This window comes from Muscardinus avellanarius (assembly GCF_963383645.1).
Source record: "Muscardinus avellanarius genome assembly, chromosome: X".
NCBI lineage: Eukaryota > Metazoa > Chordata > Mammalia > Rodentia > Gliridae > Muscardinus > Muscardinus avellanarius.
Genome location: NC_137792.1, coordinates 25,150,757 through 25,166,558, shown reverse-complemented (window position 1 = coordinate 25,166,558; position 15,802 = coordinate 25,150,757). Strand labels below are relative to the sequence as shown.

At 40.2% G+C, this 15,802-nt stretch overlaps 1 protein-coding gene across 6 annotated transcripts in view; it reads left to right on the top strand.

Moving 5' to 3' along the window:
- Nucleotides 1-15,802, top strand: part of DMD (dystrophin) — a gene marked incomplete at both ends in the record, with an annotated part of 2,101,015 nt that overhangs the window by 1,999,804 nt on the left and 85,409 nt on the right. For all 6 annotated transcript variants that reach the window (XM_080719244.1, XM_080719243.1, XM_080719246.1 and 3 more), the window contains 3 exons: nt 1,141-1,342; nt 4,293-4,378; nt 6,331-6,488. In XM_080719244.1, coding sequence (XP_080575370.1) covers nt 1,141-1,342; nt 4,293-4,378; nt 6,331-6,488 — 446 coding nt within the window. The remainder of the gene's footprint in view (nt 1-1,140; nt 1,343-4,292; nt 4,379-6,330; nt 6,489-15,802) is intronic.

Below are 15,802 nucleotides of genomic sequence, written 5' to 3'. Positions count from 1 at the left end.
CACTCCTGTACCACGGAAAAGAAAAAAAAAAAGGTGAAGGTCTTTCTTTCCATAGAATGGGTGCTAGTCTGTGAGTACGGTTTTGCTTGCAGTGATGAAAAACAAGAAAAATATTTCCAGTTTGCACCTTCAGGTCTCCTTCCTGTTTCCAGGGAAACTCCAGAGGTTTTTATTTCCTTTTTTCAAAAGAGAAAAATATATACTACATAGGTATTAACCTTCATAGGTGTTAAAGACTATTTTTGTTTCTTTCATAGTATTTAGTTAGAACTAGCTGCAAGTAACTAGTAAAATACATTATGGGCTTAAATTTGCATTTCCTTATTATTATTGGGAAAGCCATTTACTGACCACAGTGACCTGTGTTTATCTGCAGTTGCATTTATAATTGTGGTGCCCCTTCCCTTTAGAAGCCTGAGAGATGTCCTTAATCATTGATTTTTGTCTCAGAAGACTTAGAATTCTGACCAGAGCTTAGGTGTTTAAGGCAGTATAAAAGCAACATTGTTGAATTTCTAATTTGACTAATAAATGGCTTTAGAGGAAAGCATCCTTTTGTGACTTTTGGGAATAAAGCTTGTGATTTCCTGATGTCAGACAAGGTTGAAGTTTCACTTTTGTTAAAATGATCGTCTTTCAGCCCACCATTAAATACTAGCTCAGATCAAAAGACTATTCTCTCCTCCCCCAGCCTTGGAAGGTTCTTAGAGGATTTGAAAAGTACCTTGTAAGAGCTGGTTTGAAGGTGAAAGGAGAAATAAATGAGTCTTAAGCCTGACAACTGGATAGTTTATGCAGTTCTCTTCTTTGCCTATAGAAATTTTTATTGAAATGCATTATTTTTTCGCCTGATGGTAAAGCATCAGAGAGATGCCCAGATGACTGGTATTTCAAGGAGCGATAAATGTATAGCTAGAAATAGAGTTTACACAACCCTAAGCATTGAGATTAATCTAACTGACCTCTGGTAGTACAAGGGAGTGTTGTCAGAATATTTTTGAGAATCTCTACCATGCACAAAAAAGAGATTCTGGTCTGGTGTTTCCAAAAGGTGGGAGATACCCCTATCAGAGGAAATGTAAGGATTGCGAAGGAGGGTTTCGTGCTTGGAATCATCTGTGATCATATCTGTTTTGGCAGTGGACCTCTTGAGCCTGTCTGCTGCGTGTGATGTCTTGGATCAGCACAACCTCAAGCAAAATGACCAGCCCATGGATATCCTGCAGATCATTAATTGTTTGACCACGATTTATGATCGCCTGGAACAAGAGCACAACAATTTGGTCAATGTCCCTCTCTGCGTGGATATGTGTCTCAACTGGCTACTGAATGTTTATGATACGTACGTATAGCAAGTTTCTTTTTTTTTTGGGGGGGGGAATCTGTGTCATAAGAGACCTACCTTACAGAACGGTGCTGATGTAATTAGCATTATAATAGGGTGCCGCAAGCGATGTAGTCCCTGTTATAAATCATTTCTGCATTTATCTGACTTGAAAAATGTTTTGATAAACCAGGAGGTAAGAGCTAGAGCGTAGATTGCTCTCAGTTTGGAAAACAAACAAAACCCCGAGATAGTCATTTTTCAAAAAGTAGAGTGAGTCATCTCATAGCCACTGGTTCTTATCCTTTTGCACTGATGTATTTTGGAATTCCTCCAACCTCTTTGGGGCAGGGCCCTCCCACAGGCAGAAAAGATTGTGTTCCTGGAGATGCTGGTCTACCTGTCCTTGATCAGAATTCTCTTGATAGATCCTTGAGATAATTTTGCCAGATGATTGTGAATTGATAAACCAAACCGAATGAAAATGAGCCCATACACAGCAAACTCAGCTCCTCAAACTGAGTGTGAATTTTTATTTTTTGGTGCATGTTTTATTAAGCTTTTACAAAGTCTCAGTTTGGCACCTCCATTCATCACCCTCTCTGAGAGAGCAATTGTTTATTTCTTTTGGACTGCTCACAGGAGATAGCTCTAGTTCTAATTTTTGTCTTTAGCTTAATGAAGACAATTGAGGAATGGAGCAGAAGGAATTGGTCTTGATTTTCATTGAATTCTTCTTAGACCTCCAAATTATTACATGCCTCATTTCACACATCAACCAGAACATATTCCCATTTGGAAATCTGGGGAGGCTTTATTGAAAGGAGTTGCATATCAACTACACAGCCATTTGCTTTTGTTATAGACTTCCTCCCCCTACTGCATTAAAATTTATACTGTTTCCTTTGTTATTTTGATAAGGTATGGCTTCTTAAACTTCAGGACCCACCTCCATGTTCAATCTATGAAAATTATCTACTAAATCCTGGAGAATGTTAGATTTTTATTATGGATTACATTTACTTTTATTTTGATGAGGGTTTGTATTCAGGTCTTCCCGTAAATATATTTAGGTACCCATTTCTCTTCAGATGCCATACAAGTGCATTCCGAATATATGACTTTCATTCTACCTGTCTGAAAATTATTTGGGAATAATTTTAATTCCTTGAAGACCTGAGTTACTGTTTAAAGTTCAATTCTTTTCTTTTCTTTCTTTCTTTTTTTTTTTTTTTTTTTTTTTGGTGGTACTAGGGGCGGAACCTAGAGGCTTTCTACCTCCGGGCTATACTCCCAGACCTATTTTTTTAATATATATTTTATTTGGAAACAGGGTCTCACTAAGTTGCTGAGAGCCTCACGAACCTATGCGATCCTCCTGTCTCAGCCTCCCAAGCACGGGGATTAAAGCGGGCGCCACCACGCCCAGCTTAAAGTTCTTTTTTTTTTTTTCCCCCTAGGGTCTGGGAATGGAACCCAGGGGCATTTGACTTCCGAGCTACACCCCCTGCCCTATTTTTTATTCTTTATTTTGAAACAGGGTTTCAAAACTAAGTTGCAGAGGGCCTCACTAAATAGCTGAGGCTGTCCACGAACCGCGATCTTCTGGTCTCAGCCTCCCAAGTGCTGGGATTACAAGAGTGCGCCACCACGCCCAACATTTAAGTGTTGATTTTTCTTCCTTTTTTGAGGTACTGGGGATTATACCCAGAGGCAAGGCACTCTACCACTGAGCTGTACTCAGTCCTTTTATTTTTCATTTTAAGACAGGGTCTTAGAACATTGCTCAAGTTGGTCTCACTTGTCTGGGATTACAGGTGTACACCTAATCCACGACACCTGGCTTGATTTCTTTTTCTTTTTTCATACTGGAATTTTAACTCAGAGGCATTCTACCTCTGAGCTATACCTCAAGTCCTGTTTTGTCATTTTTATTTTGAAACAAGGTCTTGCTAAATTGCCGATGCTGATCTTGAACCTGTGATCCTCCAGTCTCAGCCTCTTAAGCGCTAGGATTTTCCCTGGCTAGCCTTGAACTTTTTATCCTCCTGTCTCAGCCTCCTGATTAAGAGGGATTCCAGGCATTACCACAATGCCTGGCTTTATTTCAGATTTCTGTAGGTAAAGTGAAATCAGAGATATACTAAAACATTGATCTAGCAATACATTAGGTATAAATTTCTCTTATAGAGCACTTTGTTTGAATGCTGTGCGCTGTGTAATTGTGTGTCACATCTCTTAGATAAACACTCATTTTATGTTAAGTATTAGGTGATTCATGGCCATTAACCTTCTTCTTAATAAGGAGCATTTGATGAAACTTTGAGAGCAGAGTAGTTAGTTGCTTATATTTTTGCCTTTGGATGGCCAAAGTAGGTAATTTGCTTCAGTAACCAAAATAGCTCAGTGCATAGTGGTAATTATTCCACTTACCCACTTAACCCAAAGTGGTTCTCCATAAGTGAAGGCACAGATATTTTTTCTTACTTTATGTAGAGGTACTGTAACAATTCAAATAAGGGCTTTAAGTATGTATGGTGATGGGGATTGAATCCAGGTATATTCTACCTCTGACCCACATCTCCAGCCCTACTTTGTGTTTTGAATCAGGGTCTCACTGAGTTGCAGAGGGCTTCCCTAGGTTGCTGAGGCTGACTTTGAACTGGTGATCTTCCTGTCTCAGCCTCCCAAGTACTGGGATTACAGGTGGATACTACCATACTGTCTCAAGTAAGGGCTTTTAGGCATTGAAGACTTGGTATATACTCATTAATCTAGTTTATCAAATTCCCGTTGCATTCTAGGTTATGAACCAAGTAGATAATGAACCCCCAAAAGGTTTTACCGATCTTAATGAAACAATGGCTGATAAAGTTTCCAAATTCAGGACTTTCGTTCTTTTAACTAGAACTGTTTACCCTCTAGCAAAATGTCAGTAATCGTTTGCTGGTTTGGTTCTTTATGACAGGGGACGAACCGGGAGGATCCGTGTCCTGTCTTTTAAAACTGGCATCATTTCTCTGTGTAAAGCACATTTGGAAGACAAGTACAGATGTAAGTCACGTATCTGAACTGTATTTTTTTATTGATGTGGACTAATTACCCCAGTTGTAGATGGGAAATGCCATTCCATTCTTATTTGACAGCAAGTTCCTCTGTTAGATGTACAACTGCTTTTAGAGTGTCATAAAATTTGGCTTGTGCCGTTCCCTGTCAAACATTAAATTGCAGGTATTTAAATAGAGAATGAGGATTAGCTCCTCTAGTCCGAGTATTATTTTACGTCGCATTGACTGTGTCTGAATAAAACACATGTTCCTAGGGGATAAAGACTGATTTCCTAACCCCTTTGTATAAGTCAGAAAAATAAATGTGAAAGTTTAATCCCCGCACTTGCTTCATCTTTGGATTCATATTTAAAGAATACTATCTGGCCTTCATGCTCAAGGAACATTGTTTATTTTATAATCATCTTACTGCAAGTTGTACTGACACATCCAATTCGGTGACGTGACTAACATTTTATTGTTCCAGAGACGGATAGCTTGCTCTTTCTTTAAGGGTAAATACCAGACTCCAGAAATTCCTTTTGACTTGCCATTGGGTTCTTCTGCTTAAAAACGTATAAATCTGAACTGAAAGCAAATGCTAGAGCAGTGACATTTAATATGTAAGGACTTTGGGGAGGTTGTGCTGAGGATTGAACCCAGGGCCTGTGCATGCTAGGCAAACGCTCCACCACTGAGCTACACCCCCAGCCCTAGAGCAATGACCTAGAGCTAACCAAGTGACCACCCATTCCCATTGTAAAGGACTGTATTTGTTCTTTCCCTTTAAATATTTGTAAAAAATCTTTTCAGGAGGAACATTAAATGGGAAGATCAAATAAACCCAGCCTGTCTTGTCTCCTCCCTTCTCCCCTAAGGCCTAGCCACACAAGGGTGAGATGTCCTGAGCTTAAGGACAGTCAGGAGATAAAAGAGACTGGATTCCTCCAAAGCCACTATGTCCGTCCTGGTGCTCATTTCTCATGTAGGAGTAAGCCACAGAATACATAAACTTTTTGCTGTAACTTTTTTGCAGTTTTTATGAGTTTTCTCATCCTAAGAATGAAAAGAAATGAATAAGTAAATTAAAACAACCAAACAGCTTTTGTTAAGTCTTTAAAGGTGATTTTGCATAAAACAATATTTCTATGGGCTTGCTTCCTTTAAATATTGTGCCTACATAGCATACAATTTTTTTAAAGATTATATGTATATATGTGGGCAGGGGAATCTTGCTACGTTAGTCTCCATCTCCTGAGCTCAAGTGACACTCCTGCCTCTCCCTCCCCAGTATCTGGGATTATAGGTGTGTACCACATCCAGCTAGGCACAGTACCAGCACATTGTTGATAGTAAATTGAATTGTCAAAAAAAAAAAAAAAAGAATTTCTTTTTTGTACTGGGGATTGTACTAAGGGGCATTCTACCTCTGGGCTCCACCCCAGCCCTATTTATTATTTTATTTTAAAACCAGATCTTGCAAGTGCTGAGGCCGGCTTCATATATACATAAATACATACATATAAACATATATGCATATATATGAAGGTTGACAACTTTTTTGCGGTATTGGGGATGGAACCCAGGGGTATTCTACCTCCGAGCCACACCCCCAGCCCTATGTTTTAGTCTCTATTGGAAACAGGGTCTCACTGAGTTGCAAAGAACCTCACTAAGAAGCTGAGGCTGCCTATGAACCACGGTCCTCTAGTCTCAGCCTCCCAAATGCTGGGATTACAAGTGTGCGTCACCATGCCCGGCTTTTAAGGTTGACAACTTTTGTATACATATATTACATTATGATGGTGATTAACTTAGCCTATAAAAATATATCCTGACTGGCATAAATTAAGCCCTCTCTGTGGGAACATTGGCTACTCTTGAGAATCAAAACTGGAATTAAGTTGGACATCGGGCTGGTGCTGGGTTTTGATTGTTGCAATTCTCTTCCTTCCATAGACCTTTTCAAGCAAGTGGCAAGTTCAACAGGACTCTGTGACCAGCGCAGGCTGGGCCTCCTTCTGCATGATTCTATCCAAATCCCAAGACAGTTGGGTGAAGTTGCGTCCTTCGGGGGCAGTAATATTGAGCCGAGTGTCAGGAGCTGCTTCCAATTTGTAAGTGACTCACCTTCTTAAGTAACATATATATTCTTTTGTATTTTAGAAATTACTTTTAAGAACCTCACCAAACTTCAGTTTCTTGTATTAGCTTTTGTGAAGCAGTAGGTAGAGGATTTGGGAAGTTTGAAACATCTGTAGGTAGTAACTTCTGGGGCTCTGGGTTTTGAGACTGGAGACAGTACAGAGGAAGGAAAAGAAATTGCCACCTGCAGCAGGAACACCACTGTCACTGATGTGCTACAGGGATTGAGTCTCTTTTTGTGAGTGTGTATGTGGTACTAGGGATGGAACCCAGGGCATTCTACTTCAGAGCTACACCCCTAGCCCTTTTTTATTTTTTAATTTGAAACAGGATCTAACGGATCTAAGTTGCTCCTGACCTTTCTTAAAAAAATTATTTTGAATCAAGGTCTCACTAAGTTACTGTGTTCTGTCCTCAAAAACGATGATCCTTCTATCTCAGCCTCCTAAATACTGGGATTACAGGCACAGTGCCACCATGTCTGGCTGAGCCTCTTAGTCTCTTAGTTTTCCCCCCACTTCCATCAATTTTTTTTTGTGCAGTACTAGGGATTGAACCCAGGGGCTTTCTAACACCTCCAAGCTATATACAACTCCAGCCAGCCTCATTTTTTATTATTTTGAAATGGGGTCTCACTAAGTTGCAGAGGGCCTCACTAAGTAGCTGAGGCTGGTTGAGAACCTGTGATCCTCTTGTCTCAGCCTCTCAAGTACGGGGATTACAATTGTGCACACTCATGCCCAACTTATACCCTGTTTTTCAATGACTGTTGACAAATATTCAACATAGTTATCACTTTAAAAAATTTTTTTTTATAACTTTGATGTTCCTTAGGGTTCCAAAGCCTTTATGGTGCTTCCCCTTAGTCGTGTGTGTGTGTGTGTGTGTGTGTGTGTGTGTGTGTGTGTGTGTGTGTGTATGTGATATGGGGATTGAACCCAGGGGTTTTCACATACAGGCTATATCCCCAGTCCTTTTTAATTTTTTTGTTTAGAAACAGAGTCTTGCTAGGTTTCTGAGAGTCTTGTCATGTTCCTGAGGGTGTCCTTGTTCCTGGCTCAGCCTCCCAAGTACTAGGATTACGGGTGTGTACCTCTACACCAGGCTTCCTACAGTCTTTAAAACCCAGGGCCTCACACAGCCTAGGCAAGTGCAACCACTGAGCTGTACCCCAGCCCTTCCTGTTTCCTTATAAGGTATGAGATCTGTACTCTTTTCTCATGTCAGCCACTGGTTCTGCACATTACCATTCTTGTCCATTTTCTGTCTTATCCTGCCCTGTTGTCTTTTGTCTGTCCTATTCCATACCATAATCATCCCAGAAACACCCTCTTCTGCCCAGTGTCTGAGTATCCCACTGACAGACATTCAGCTCATTGCTGATTTGGGAACAATAGTATGAATAGTATGAATATCTTTGTGAATTTAGCTCTTTCTTTGAAGTTTTTTCCTTAAGATAAATTCTCCAAGGATATCATCACCAACCCATATTTTTGTGGCTTTTGATATGTCACCTTATGGCTTTTCTTCAAAAGTTTTTTCTAATTGCAGTGCTCTCAGCATTAAAGGAGTAAGGTATTTATTTTCAGAACCACATTATTCACAATGCTGGGTTTTAAATGTAAAGAGGTGTTTTTCTTATATGACGTCTCTCAATCCATTCTAATCCCATTAACAATGGCTAAGATTTACTAAATGGAACGATCTGGAAGAGCTAACTGGGTTAGACCTGAAGTCTAAGATGACACGACTTTTATGGGCAGAACCCTGTGAATATTTAGATGTTGAAAGCATTTTGAGTATTTATTTAATAGTTAATTGGGCAAGTTGACTTAATGCATACAAAATAAGCTCACTCATGTAGAATAGAATATATTTTTTGGAATCTTGTTGCCAAAATAATTGCAAATTAGCCATAAATATAGAACTGATGTGGAGAAATAAATGTATCTTTCACCTCATACCCAACTTTCCCAAAATGCGAAGACTCTCCCTTTCTAGATGGTTTCTGCCTATTGCTATGTTAATATTTCTCCTGCAAAAGTCAGACACAAGTAACTTTCATATTATGAATATTAACAGGCACAGTAATATAGATTCATTTAGATTTTCAGATCTAATTATACAACAGCTTACAGTGAAGTGAGATTTTTCTCTTCTAATTTTCATTATCCCTCTATTCAAGTTTCAGCTCTTTTTTAGGTTCTAGTTGTGAAATGCATGTACACGTGTCCATATATATGTACATGTAGATGTGTGTGAATTGTCTTGGGTTTAGGGTCAGGGTCAGAATATGAAAGTGTTAACAGCTATTTGTATTCAGTGATGGTTTCTGCTGCAGGCAAAACTGAGGTGTTTATGAGGCCAGCTAGGAGCCTTTGCATCCTATCCCGCTATACTCACGCCGAGGGCAGCCAACGCAACCCTCACAACTGCTTCTGTCCTTGAATTTGGTTGTCAGCATACGGAGCTGCTGGATGGAAGCTCTGCTGTCCTTGTGTGGTCCTTCCTATGAGGAGACCAATCTGTACCACCTCTTCCTACCAGCATCCTTTCCCTGGATGCCTCCCTTCTTTCCTAAGGCCATGTCTTTTTTTTTTTTTTTTCTTACTCCCCTGTCTCTGCAGTAGCTGCTCTCTTCTGAGTGTCAGGATTTGGAACTCAGTCCATCCTTGCACAGTTATTGAATGCTTCTTGGATAGCCAGTCTCCCAAAGACTTGAAGTTATGTTTTGTGAGATTAGAGAGACATCATTTGGGAAATGAACACTGGTTACAGGTGTATTTTTTCTCTGTAGGTTCATTCTTTCTCCTTCCTTCCTTCCTTCTTTTTACCTTCCTTTCTTCCTTTCTACTGGGGATTGAATGCAGGGGCATTCTATCTCTGAACCACACCCCCATCCCTTATAAAAATAAATTTTTATTTTGAAACGGGGTCTAATTAGGTTGATAAGAGTCTCACTCCTTGCTGGGGCTGGCCTTGAACTTGCATTACTCCTGTCTCAAACTCCCAAGTACTGGAATTATACAGGTGTATCATCATGCCCAGCTTATTTTGAATTTTTCTGAACTTTCTTTTTGTATATAAGAAAATAAGTAAAGTACTGCCTTTTTTGTCATCAGGGAGGGAAACATCTTTCATTTGATTCCTTTCTACTTTTCTCAGCCTTCTTATCACATGCATATATCAGGGCACTGTTCTTTTAGCAAGCCTTAATGCATCACTCTGGTCCCTTTAATTGATCTTATTATCATCTTACTAGTTTTAGAGAAAATAACTTATCATACTATACCCCATCTTTTGAAATCTCCAGTTTGGGGCTGGGCACAGTTGTGCATACCTGTAATCCCAGCAACTGAGGAAGCTGACATGGGAGGCCAGCCGGAGCAATTTAGTGATACCCTTTCTCAAAAGAAAATACAAAGGGCTGGGGTGTAGCTCAGTGGTAGAATGCCCCTGGGTTTTATCCCTAGTAGCAAACAAGCCCTCAGACTTCTAATCTGCTTCCATAACTGCTCCTTTGAAACACTGCTTTCACTATCGTGACATAACTACACTTAGTCTTTATGGTTTCCCGTGATTATAAATATTGTTACTCTTGCTACCAGCAAAACTTCACCTTTGTTCACAAGACTTTTCTTATTTGATCCTCATCAATCCTTTGGGGAAAATAGAATAGACAGGCTTTTTACTGTTTGAACAATTTATCTGTGCCCTTAAAGTCTCTCAGCTGGCAAAAGAGTTTGTCACCTCCTTCCTAAAGGAGCATTTTCTGATGATTCTGTTTCCTAGCCTCTGAAGGTGAACCATCAGGCATTTCTCCTGGGTCCCAGGAAGAATAAGAGATGCCAGTAAAAGGCTGGGTGCAATGGCACACACCTGTAATCCCAGAACTGGGAAGGCTGAGACAGCATGATCAGTTTGGAGGCCAACCCCAGCAACTTGGGAGTCCCTGTGTCAAAATAAAAAATAAATAAAAAGGGCTAAAGCCGGGCGTGGTGGTGCACGCTTGTAATCCCAGCATTTGGGAGGCTGAGACTGGAAAATCGCGGTTCGCGGACAGCCTCAGGTACTTAGTGAGGCCCTTTGCAACTCAGTGAGACCAAGTTTCAAAATAAAGAATAAAAAATAGGGCAGGAGGTGTAGCTTGGAGGTTGAATGCCCCTGGGTTCCATCCCCAGACCCGCAAAAAAAAAAAAAAAAAATAATAATAATAATAATAATAAAATAAATAAAAAGGGCTAAAAATATAGCTTGGAGGTAGACAGTCCCTGGTTTTAATCCCTAGTTAAAAGGAGAGAGAGAGAGAGGGAGAGGGAGAGGAAGAGTGACGCTAGAAAAAAAGGACATAGAAGAGTTGTATTGGGGAAGGCATACATTTAAAGTACTGGCCAATTGGCTGTTTCTAGAAGGGAGCCAGATTGCTGGGCTTATGTTACTTAGATTTGGGGAGCCTCTCAACTTGTAGTAATTTGCAATCAGATCAAATGGCTCCATTGTGAATGTGAACTTCAGAATCACACCCTGGCCAGGGTCTGCTTTTTCTTCAGCCAGGTGTTCTGGCAACCACCTTGCAATTCACTGTGCAATGGGCATGAGAATACAATGTTTGCTGCCGGGAAAGATAACAGCATTGAAAATGCCCTCTGGCCTCTATTTGAAGTTAAGACCTTGGGAATGGAACCAGGCTGGCTCTGGCAGCAAGCTTGTGCTCAAAGGTTGCTGTTTCTACCAGCAAGGAGAAAGGGCAGTAAAGCTCTCCTTTCTCCTACAGAGCATTCCTCGCATGGCAGAAGATGTCTTTGGACAATGGCCTTTTTATTTCCTTCCCTTTCTTGTCACTAGCTGGAAAACTTTTGTCCCAAGTCGATACAGTTAGGAAGGTACTGGCTCTTGGATTTCAGACAAAAGGGGTGTATTTGTTTTGCCATGTCCCACGCTCCACGGAGGAGAAAGAGGATTCACCCATCAGATCTAAATACAAGCATTTGCAGCTCAGTGCAGTGGTATGCACCTATAATCCCAGTGATTTAGGAGGCTGAGGCAGGAGGATTGTAGGTTCCAGACCAGGCTGAGCAATTTAGCAAGACCTGGTCTCAGAATGGTTAAAAGGCTGGGGGTGTGGCTCAGTTGTATAATGCTTGCCTAGCATAGATGCGGCCCTCAGTTCAATCTCCAGCACCCTCCCTCCAAAAGTTTGCTTATACTATTTAAAATCAATGTGAGTTTTTAGGTCCTTCAAGGAACTAATGCCGGTAAGTGAAGTCATTCTATGGATATTTTTAAAAAATCAAGATAAATTTATGGTTTAAAAGTGGTTTCTTTATTGATATTAAATGAGGCAACGGAATATACTTTTTCCACTGAAAGCATCCGCAGTCACAGATTTACTGGGAAATTGGTACTTTTTGATAGTGGTAGAAGTAGAAGAGGTGTGTGTGTGTGTGTGTGTGTGTGTGTGTGTGTGTGTGTGTGTGTGTGTTTTCATGGCACTAAAGATGGAACCCAAAGGCATTTTACCACTGACCTACATCCCCAGCCCCTTTTTAAAAAATTATTTTGAAACATCCTCTTGCTATGTTGCCCAGCCTACCATCAAATGCGTGATCCTCCTGCTACAACCTCCCAAGTGTGCACCACAATGCCTGGCTAGAAGTAAAGTTTTGAAACTAGTTTTAGAAACACAGTTTCAATTCCTCTTTCATATTCCATGGAAACAGTGCCATTGAAAGAGTAGATTGATCTTTTTGATCTTGGTAAAGCCAAGACTGCTCTGGCAATGAGTCACAGATTGCCTGCAGGAACCTTGGGGATGGTCCACATTTCTCCTTTTGGAGAAAAGAAAATGGGGCCCAAAGAAGGAGAATGAATAAACCCATCATCATGCAACTTGACCTCACCATGGCTTTAATCCGTTTAGATATTAAGCTGAACAAATAGTATTAAAGTGATTGCTTTTAGATTGTAATAAGAAAACATAGAGAAATGAGCATCCCTATCCTAAAACACACACACACACACACACACACACACACACACACACACACACTGCCACCACCACCACATACATCTTTATTTAAAATACTCTAAATCCTAACAGAGGTGTCTAGTCTACATTCTTTTTCTTTTTATGCAATGCTGAGGATTGAACCAAGGGGCAGGGCATTCTATTTCCAAGCTATACCTTCAGTCCTTTTTTAAATTTTAAATTGTTATATTTATTATTTTTGTGGTACTGGGGATTGAACCCAGGGTCATTCTAACTTTGAGCCATACCCCATCCCACTTTTTATTTTTTGTTATGAAATAAGGTCTCCCTAAGTTGCTGAGTCCAGCCTTTAACTTGGGATCTTCCTGTCTCAGACTCCTAAGTACTAGAATTACAGGCATGCATTTTTTATTTTGAAACAGGGTCTCACTGGGTTGCTGAAAGTCTTGGTAGGTGGTTGAAGCTGACTTCAAACCTGTAATCCTCCAGTCTCAGCCTCCTAAATACTGGGATTACAAGTGTTTACCCCCACACCCAGCTGTCTGCTTTCAGATACAACCAAGTCATACTTTTAGGTAGGAAGACTTTATACTTTTTTTGTGACCTCAGAAGGGGTCACATAGTAATATTTGACAATGACCTGAGAAATGTTCTCCCTTCTATCACAATAGGCTTTGTAGTCTTTTCCTCTGAAAACATTTTAAGGACTTTATTATTGAGACAGACTCAAGTATACCAACTTTATATTCAATATGCTTCGCCTATTAGAGCTAGAGTGTCAAGATCTGTTTATTCTACATCTGTTTTCTGCCTCCTGTATTCATGCATTCAAAATGAATACGTTGCTTTTTCATCTGTCTTCTGAGTTTTCCTATTCATGTGACAGAAATGAATATCATCTAGGCACAGTTGCTGTAATATAGAATGATGTGAAAATGAGAATAAATTACAACCTCAACTGTTGGGAACAAGTATATAGATGTGTATCTCATATATAAATAATCAATCATTCCAGAATTTCTGGAGTAGTGAGTTGCAGTGATTGAAAGTATAGGTCTTGACGCCCAACCACCTGGTTTCAAATCCTAGCTCTGCTATTGGCGAGCTGTGTGTTCACAGGCACATTTCTTAACCTTCCTGGCCTCTGCACTCTTGGCATGGTTATTAAGATTGAATGAGTCAACAGGAGCAGAGAATTTAGAGCTGTGGGGGCACAGAGTAGGTGCCTGCTGAGTGTTAGGTGTGATTATCTAAAATGTATTGTAATAGAAGATGATCCTTCCAAGATTAACAGTTACACTTATCTAGAACCAAATGTCTCTAGATTCCATTGAAGGCTCTTGAGAGTCTGTTCCTCTACAAATGTTAAAATGCCATGCCAGGAGACATTTTATTTGTTTAGACAGCATTCCCCAAGCCGACTGATCACATTTTATAATTTTAGTCCTTAAAATAACTCCAAAAAAGTTGCTTCTCTTAAGTTTTCTCTGGCTGGTTGCTCACTAATCAAACTGTGGCTACTTGGGTTCCATAGAGGTTCCTTTTACAGCTCTTTTGGACTGATGGATACTTACTAGTGACTAAGTAGTGAGCAAGAATTACTTTAATTTGGTATTCATAGAGCCTTTCCCAGAATTGAAGGTACACCTAATAGTCCAATGCAGAATTGCCTTCCACGAAGAAGGCTGGCTGCTGTAGAAAGCTGAGACATCTCCAAACTTCTTACTGGGCCTACTTATGAGCAGTAGGTTAAAATTCCTGCCATTTCCAGAAAAGACTGTTTATCACAGTGTTGCCTGCATTGTTTTAAGTTGAGTATTGGTTTTCATTTGCTGCTATGTTTTAATATCACAAGCTATTGTGGGTTTCGATTCATGCTTATCTACTTAATTTGTTGTGGTTGCTTTAACGGAGGCACAGAGGATAATGAATGAAGACTTTTTTATTTTGCGGGTCTGGGGATGGAACCCAGGGGCCTTCCACCTTAGAACTACACACCAAGCCCTATTTTTCATTATTTATTTTGAAACAGGATCTCACTGAGTTGCAAAGGGCCTCACTAAGTAGCTGAGGCTGTCCTTGAACCACAATCCTCTGTCTCAGCCTCCCAAATGCTGGGATTACAAGCGTGCACCACCACACCCGGCTAGGAAGACATTTTTTGAGAGGCATGCTTATAGTTGGATGAATATTCTGGTCTCCCTTTTATCAGTTCACCATTAATTCCTTTATATCATTATTATTATTATTATTATTATTATTATTATTATTTATTTTGTGGTACTGAGTGACATTGTACCTCTGAGCTATACCCCCAGCCCTACTGTAATTTTTATTTTGAAACAGGGTCACACTAAATTGCTGTGGGCCTTGCTAAGTTCCTGAGGCTAGCCTCCAACCTGTGATCATCCTTTAATCTCAGCCTGCAAGTACTCAGATTACAGGTGGCACCATCATGCCCACCTGGTTCAGTCCACCATTAATTCTTATTCACAGAGAAATTTACCTCTCAAAAAGCATTCATTTACTATCTTACTATCTTAGTTTTTTCCATTTTTGTCACTGGGTTATTTTTTTGAAGATGAAGTATAAACGTCCTCCTGTGTCTTGTTTGTTTCTCCAAGGTCCTTAGTCGGTATTGTTTTACTGGTAACAGTTAAGTTTAGGGTCTCCTTTCATACATTGCTGAGGCTGGCCTTGAACCTCCAGTCCTCCTGTCTCAGCTTCTCAAGTATTGGGATTATAAGCAAATGCCACCACCATACTGGGCTTGCCTCTTTTGTAAAGCTACAAATTTGTAAAGCTACAAATTTGCCTTTATATGAAGGCAAATTTGCAAATTTGCTGTTTTGTGTTCAGTTCTGTGAGTTCAGACAAATATAGTCATATCACCTCTACCACACTCAAGACATAGAACATTTCCACCACTTTTTTTTTTTTTTTTGGTGTGGTACTGGGAATAGAACCCAGGGTCTTTCTACCTCAGGGCTACACTTCCAGACCTATTTTATTTTTTATTTGGAAACAGGGTCTCTTAAGCCAGCTGAGGCTGGCTTCGAACCTGCGCGATCCTCCTGTCTCAGCCTCCCAAGCGCGGGGATTACAAACGTGCGCCACCATGCCCGGCGTTTTCCACCACTTTTAAAGTTTCTTATAATTGTGCTCATTCCTGGTCTGTGCCAACCACAGCTCTGCTTTTTGTTCCTGTAATTTTGCCTTTTCCTGAACTGTATCTTAGTTGCAGGAAGCAGTAACAGAAGAGTCTACTTTTTATCTCGTACTTTTCATAATGTGCTT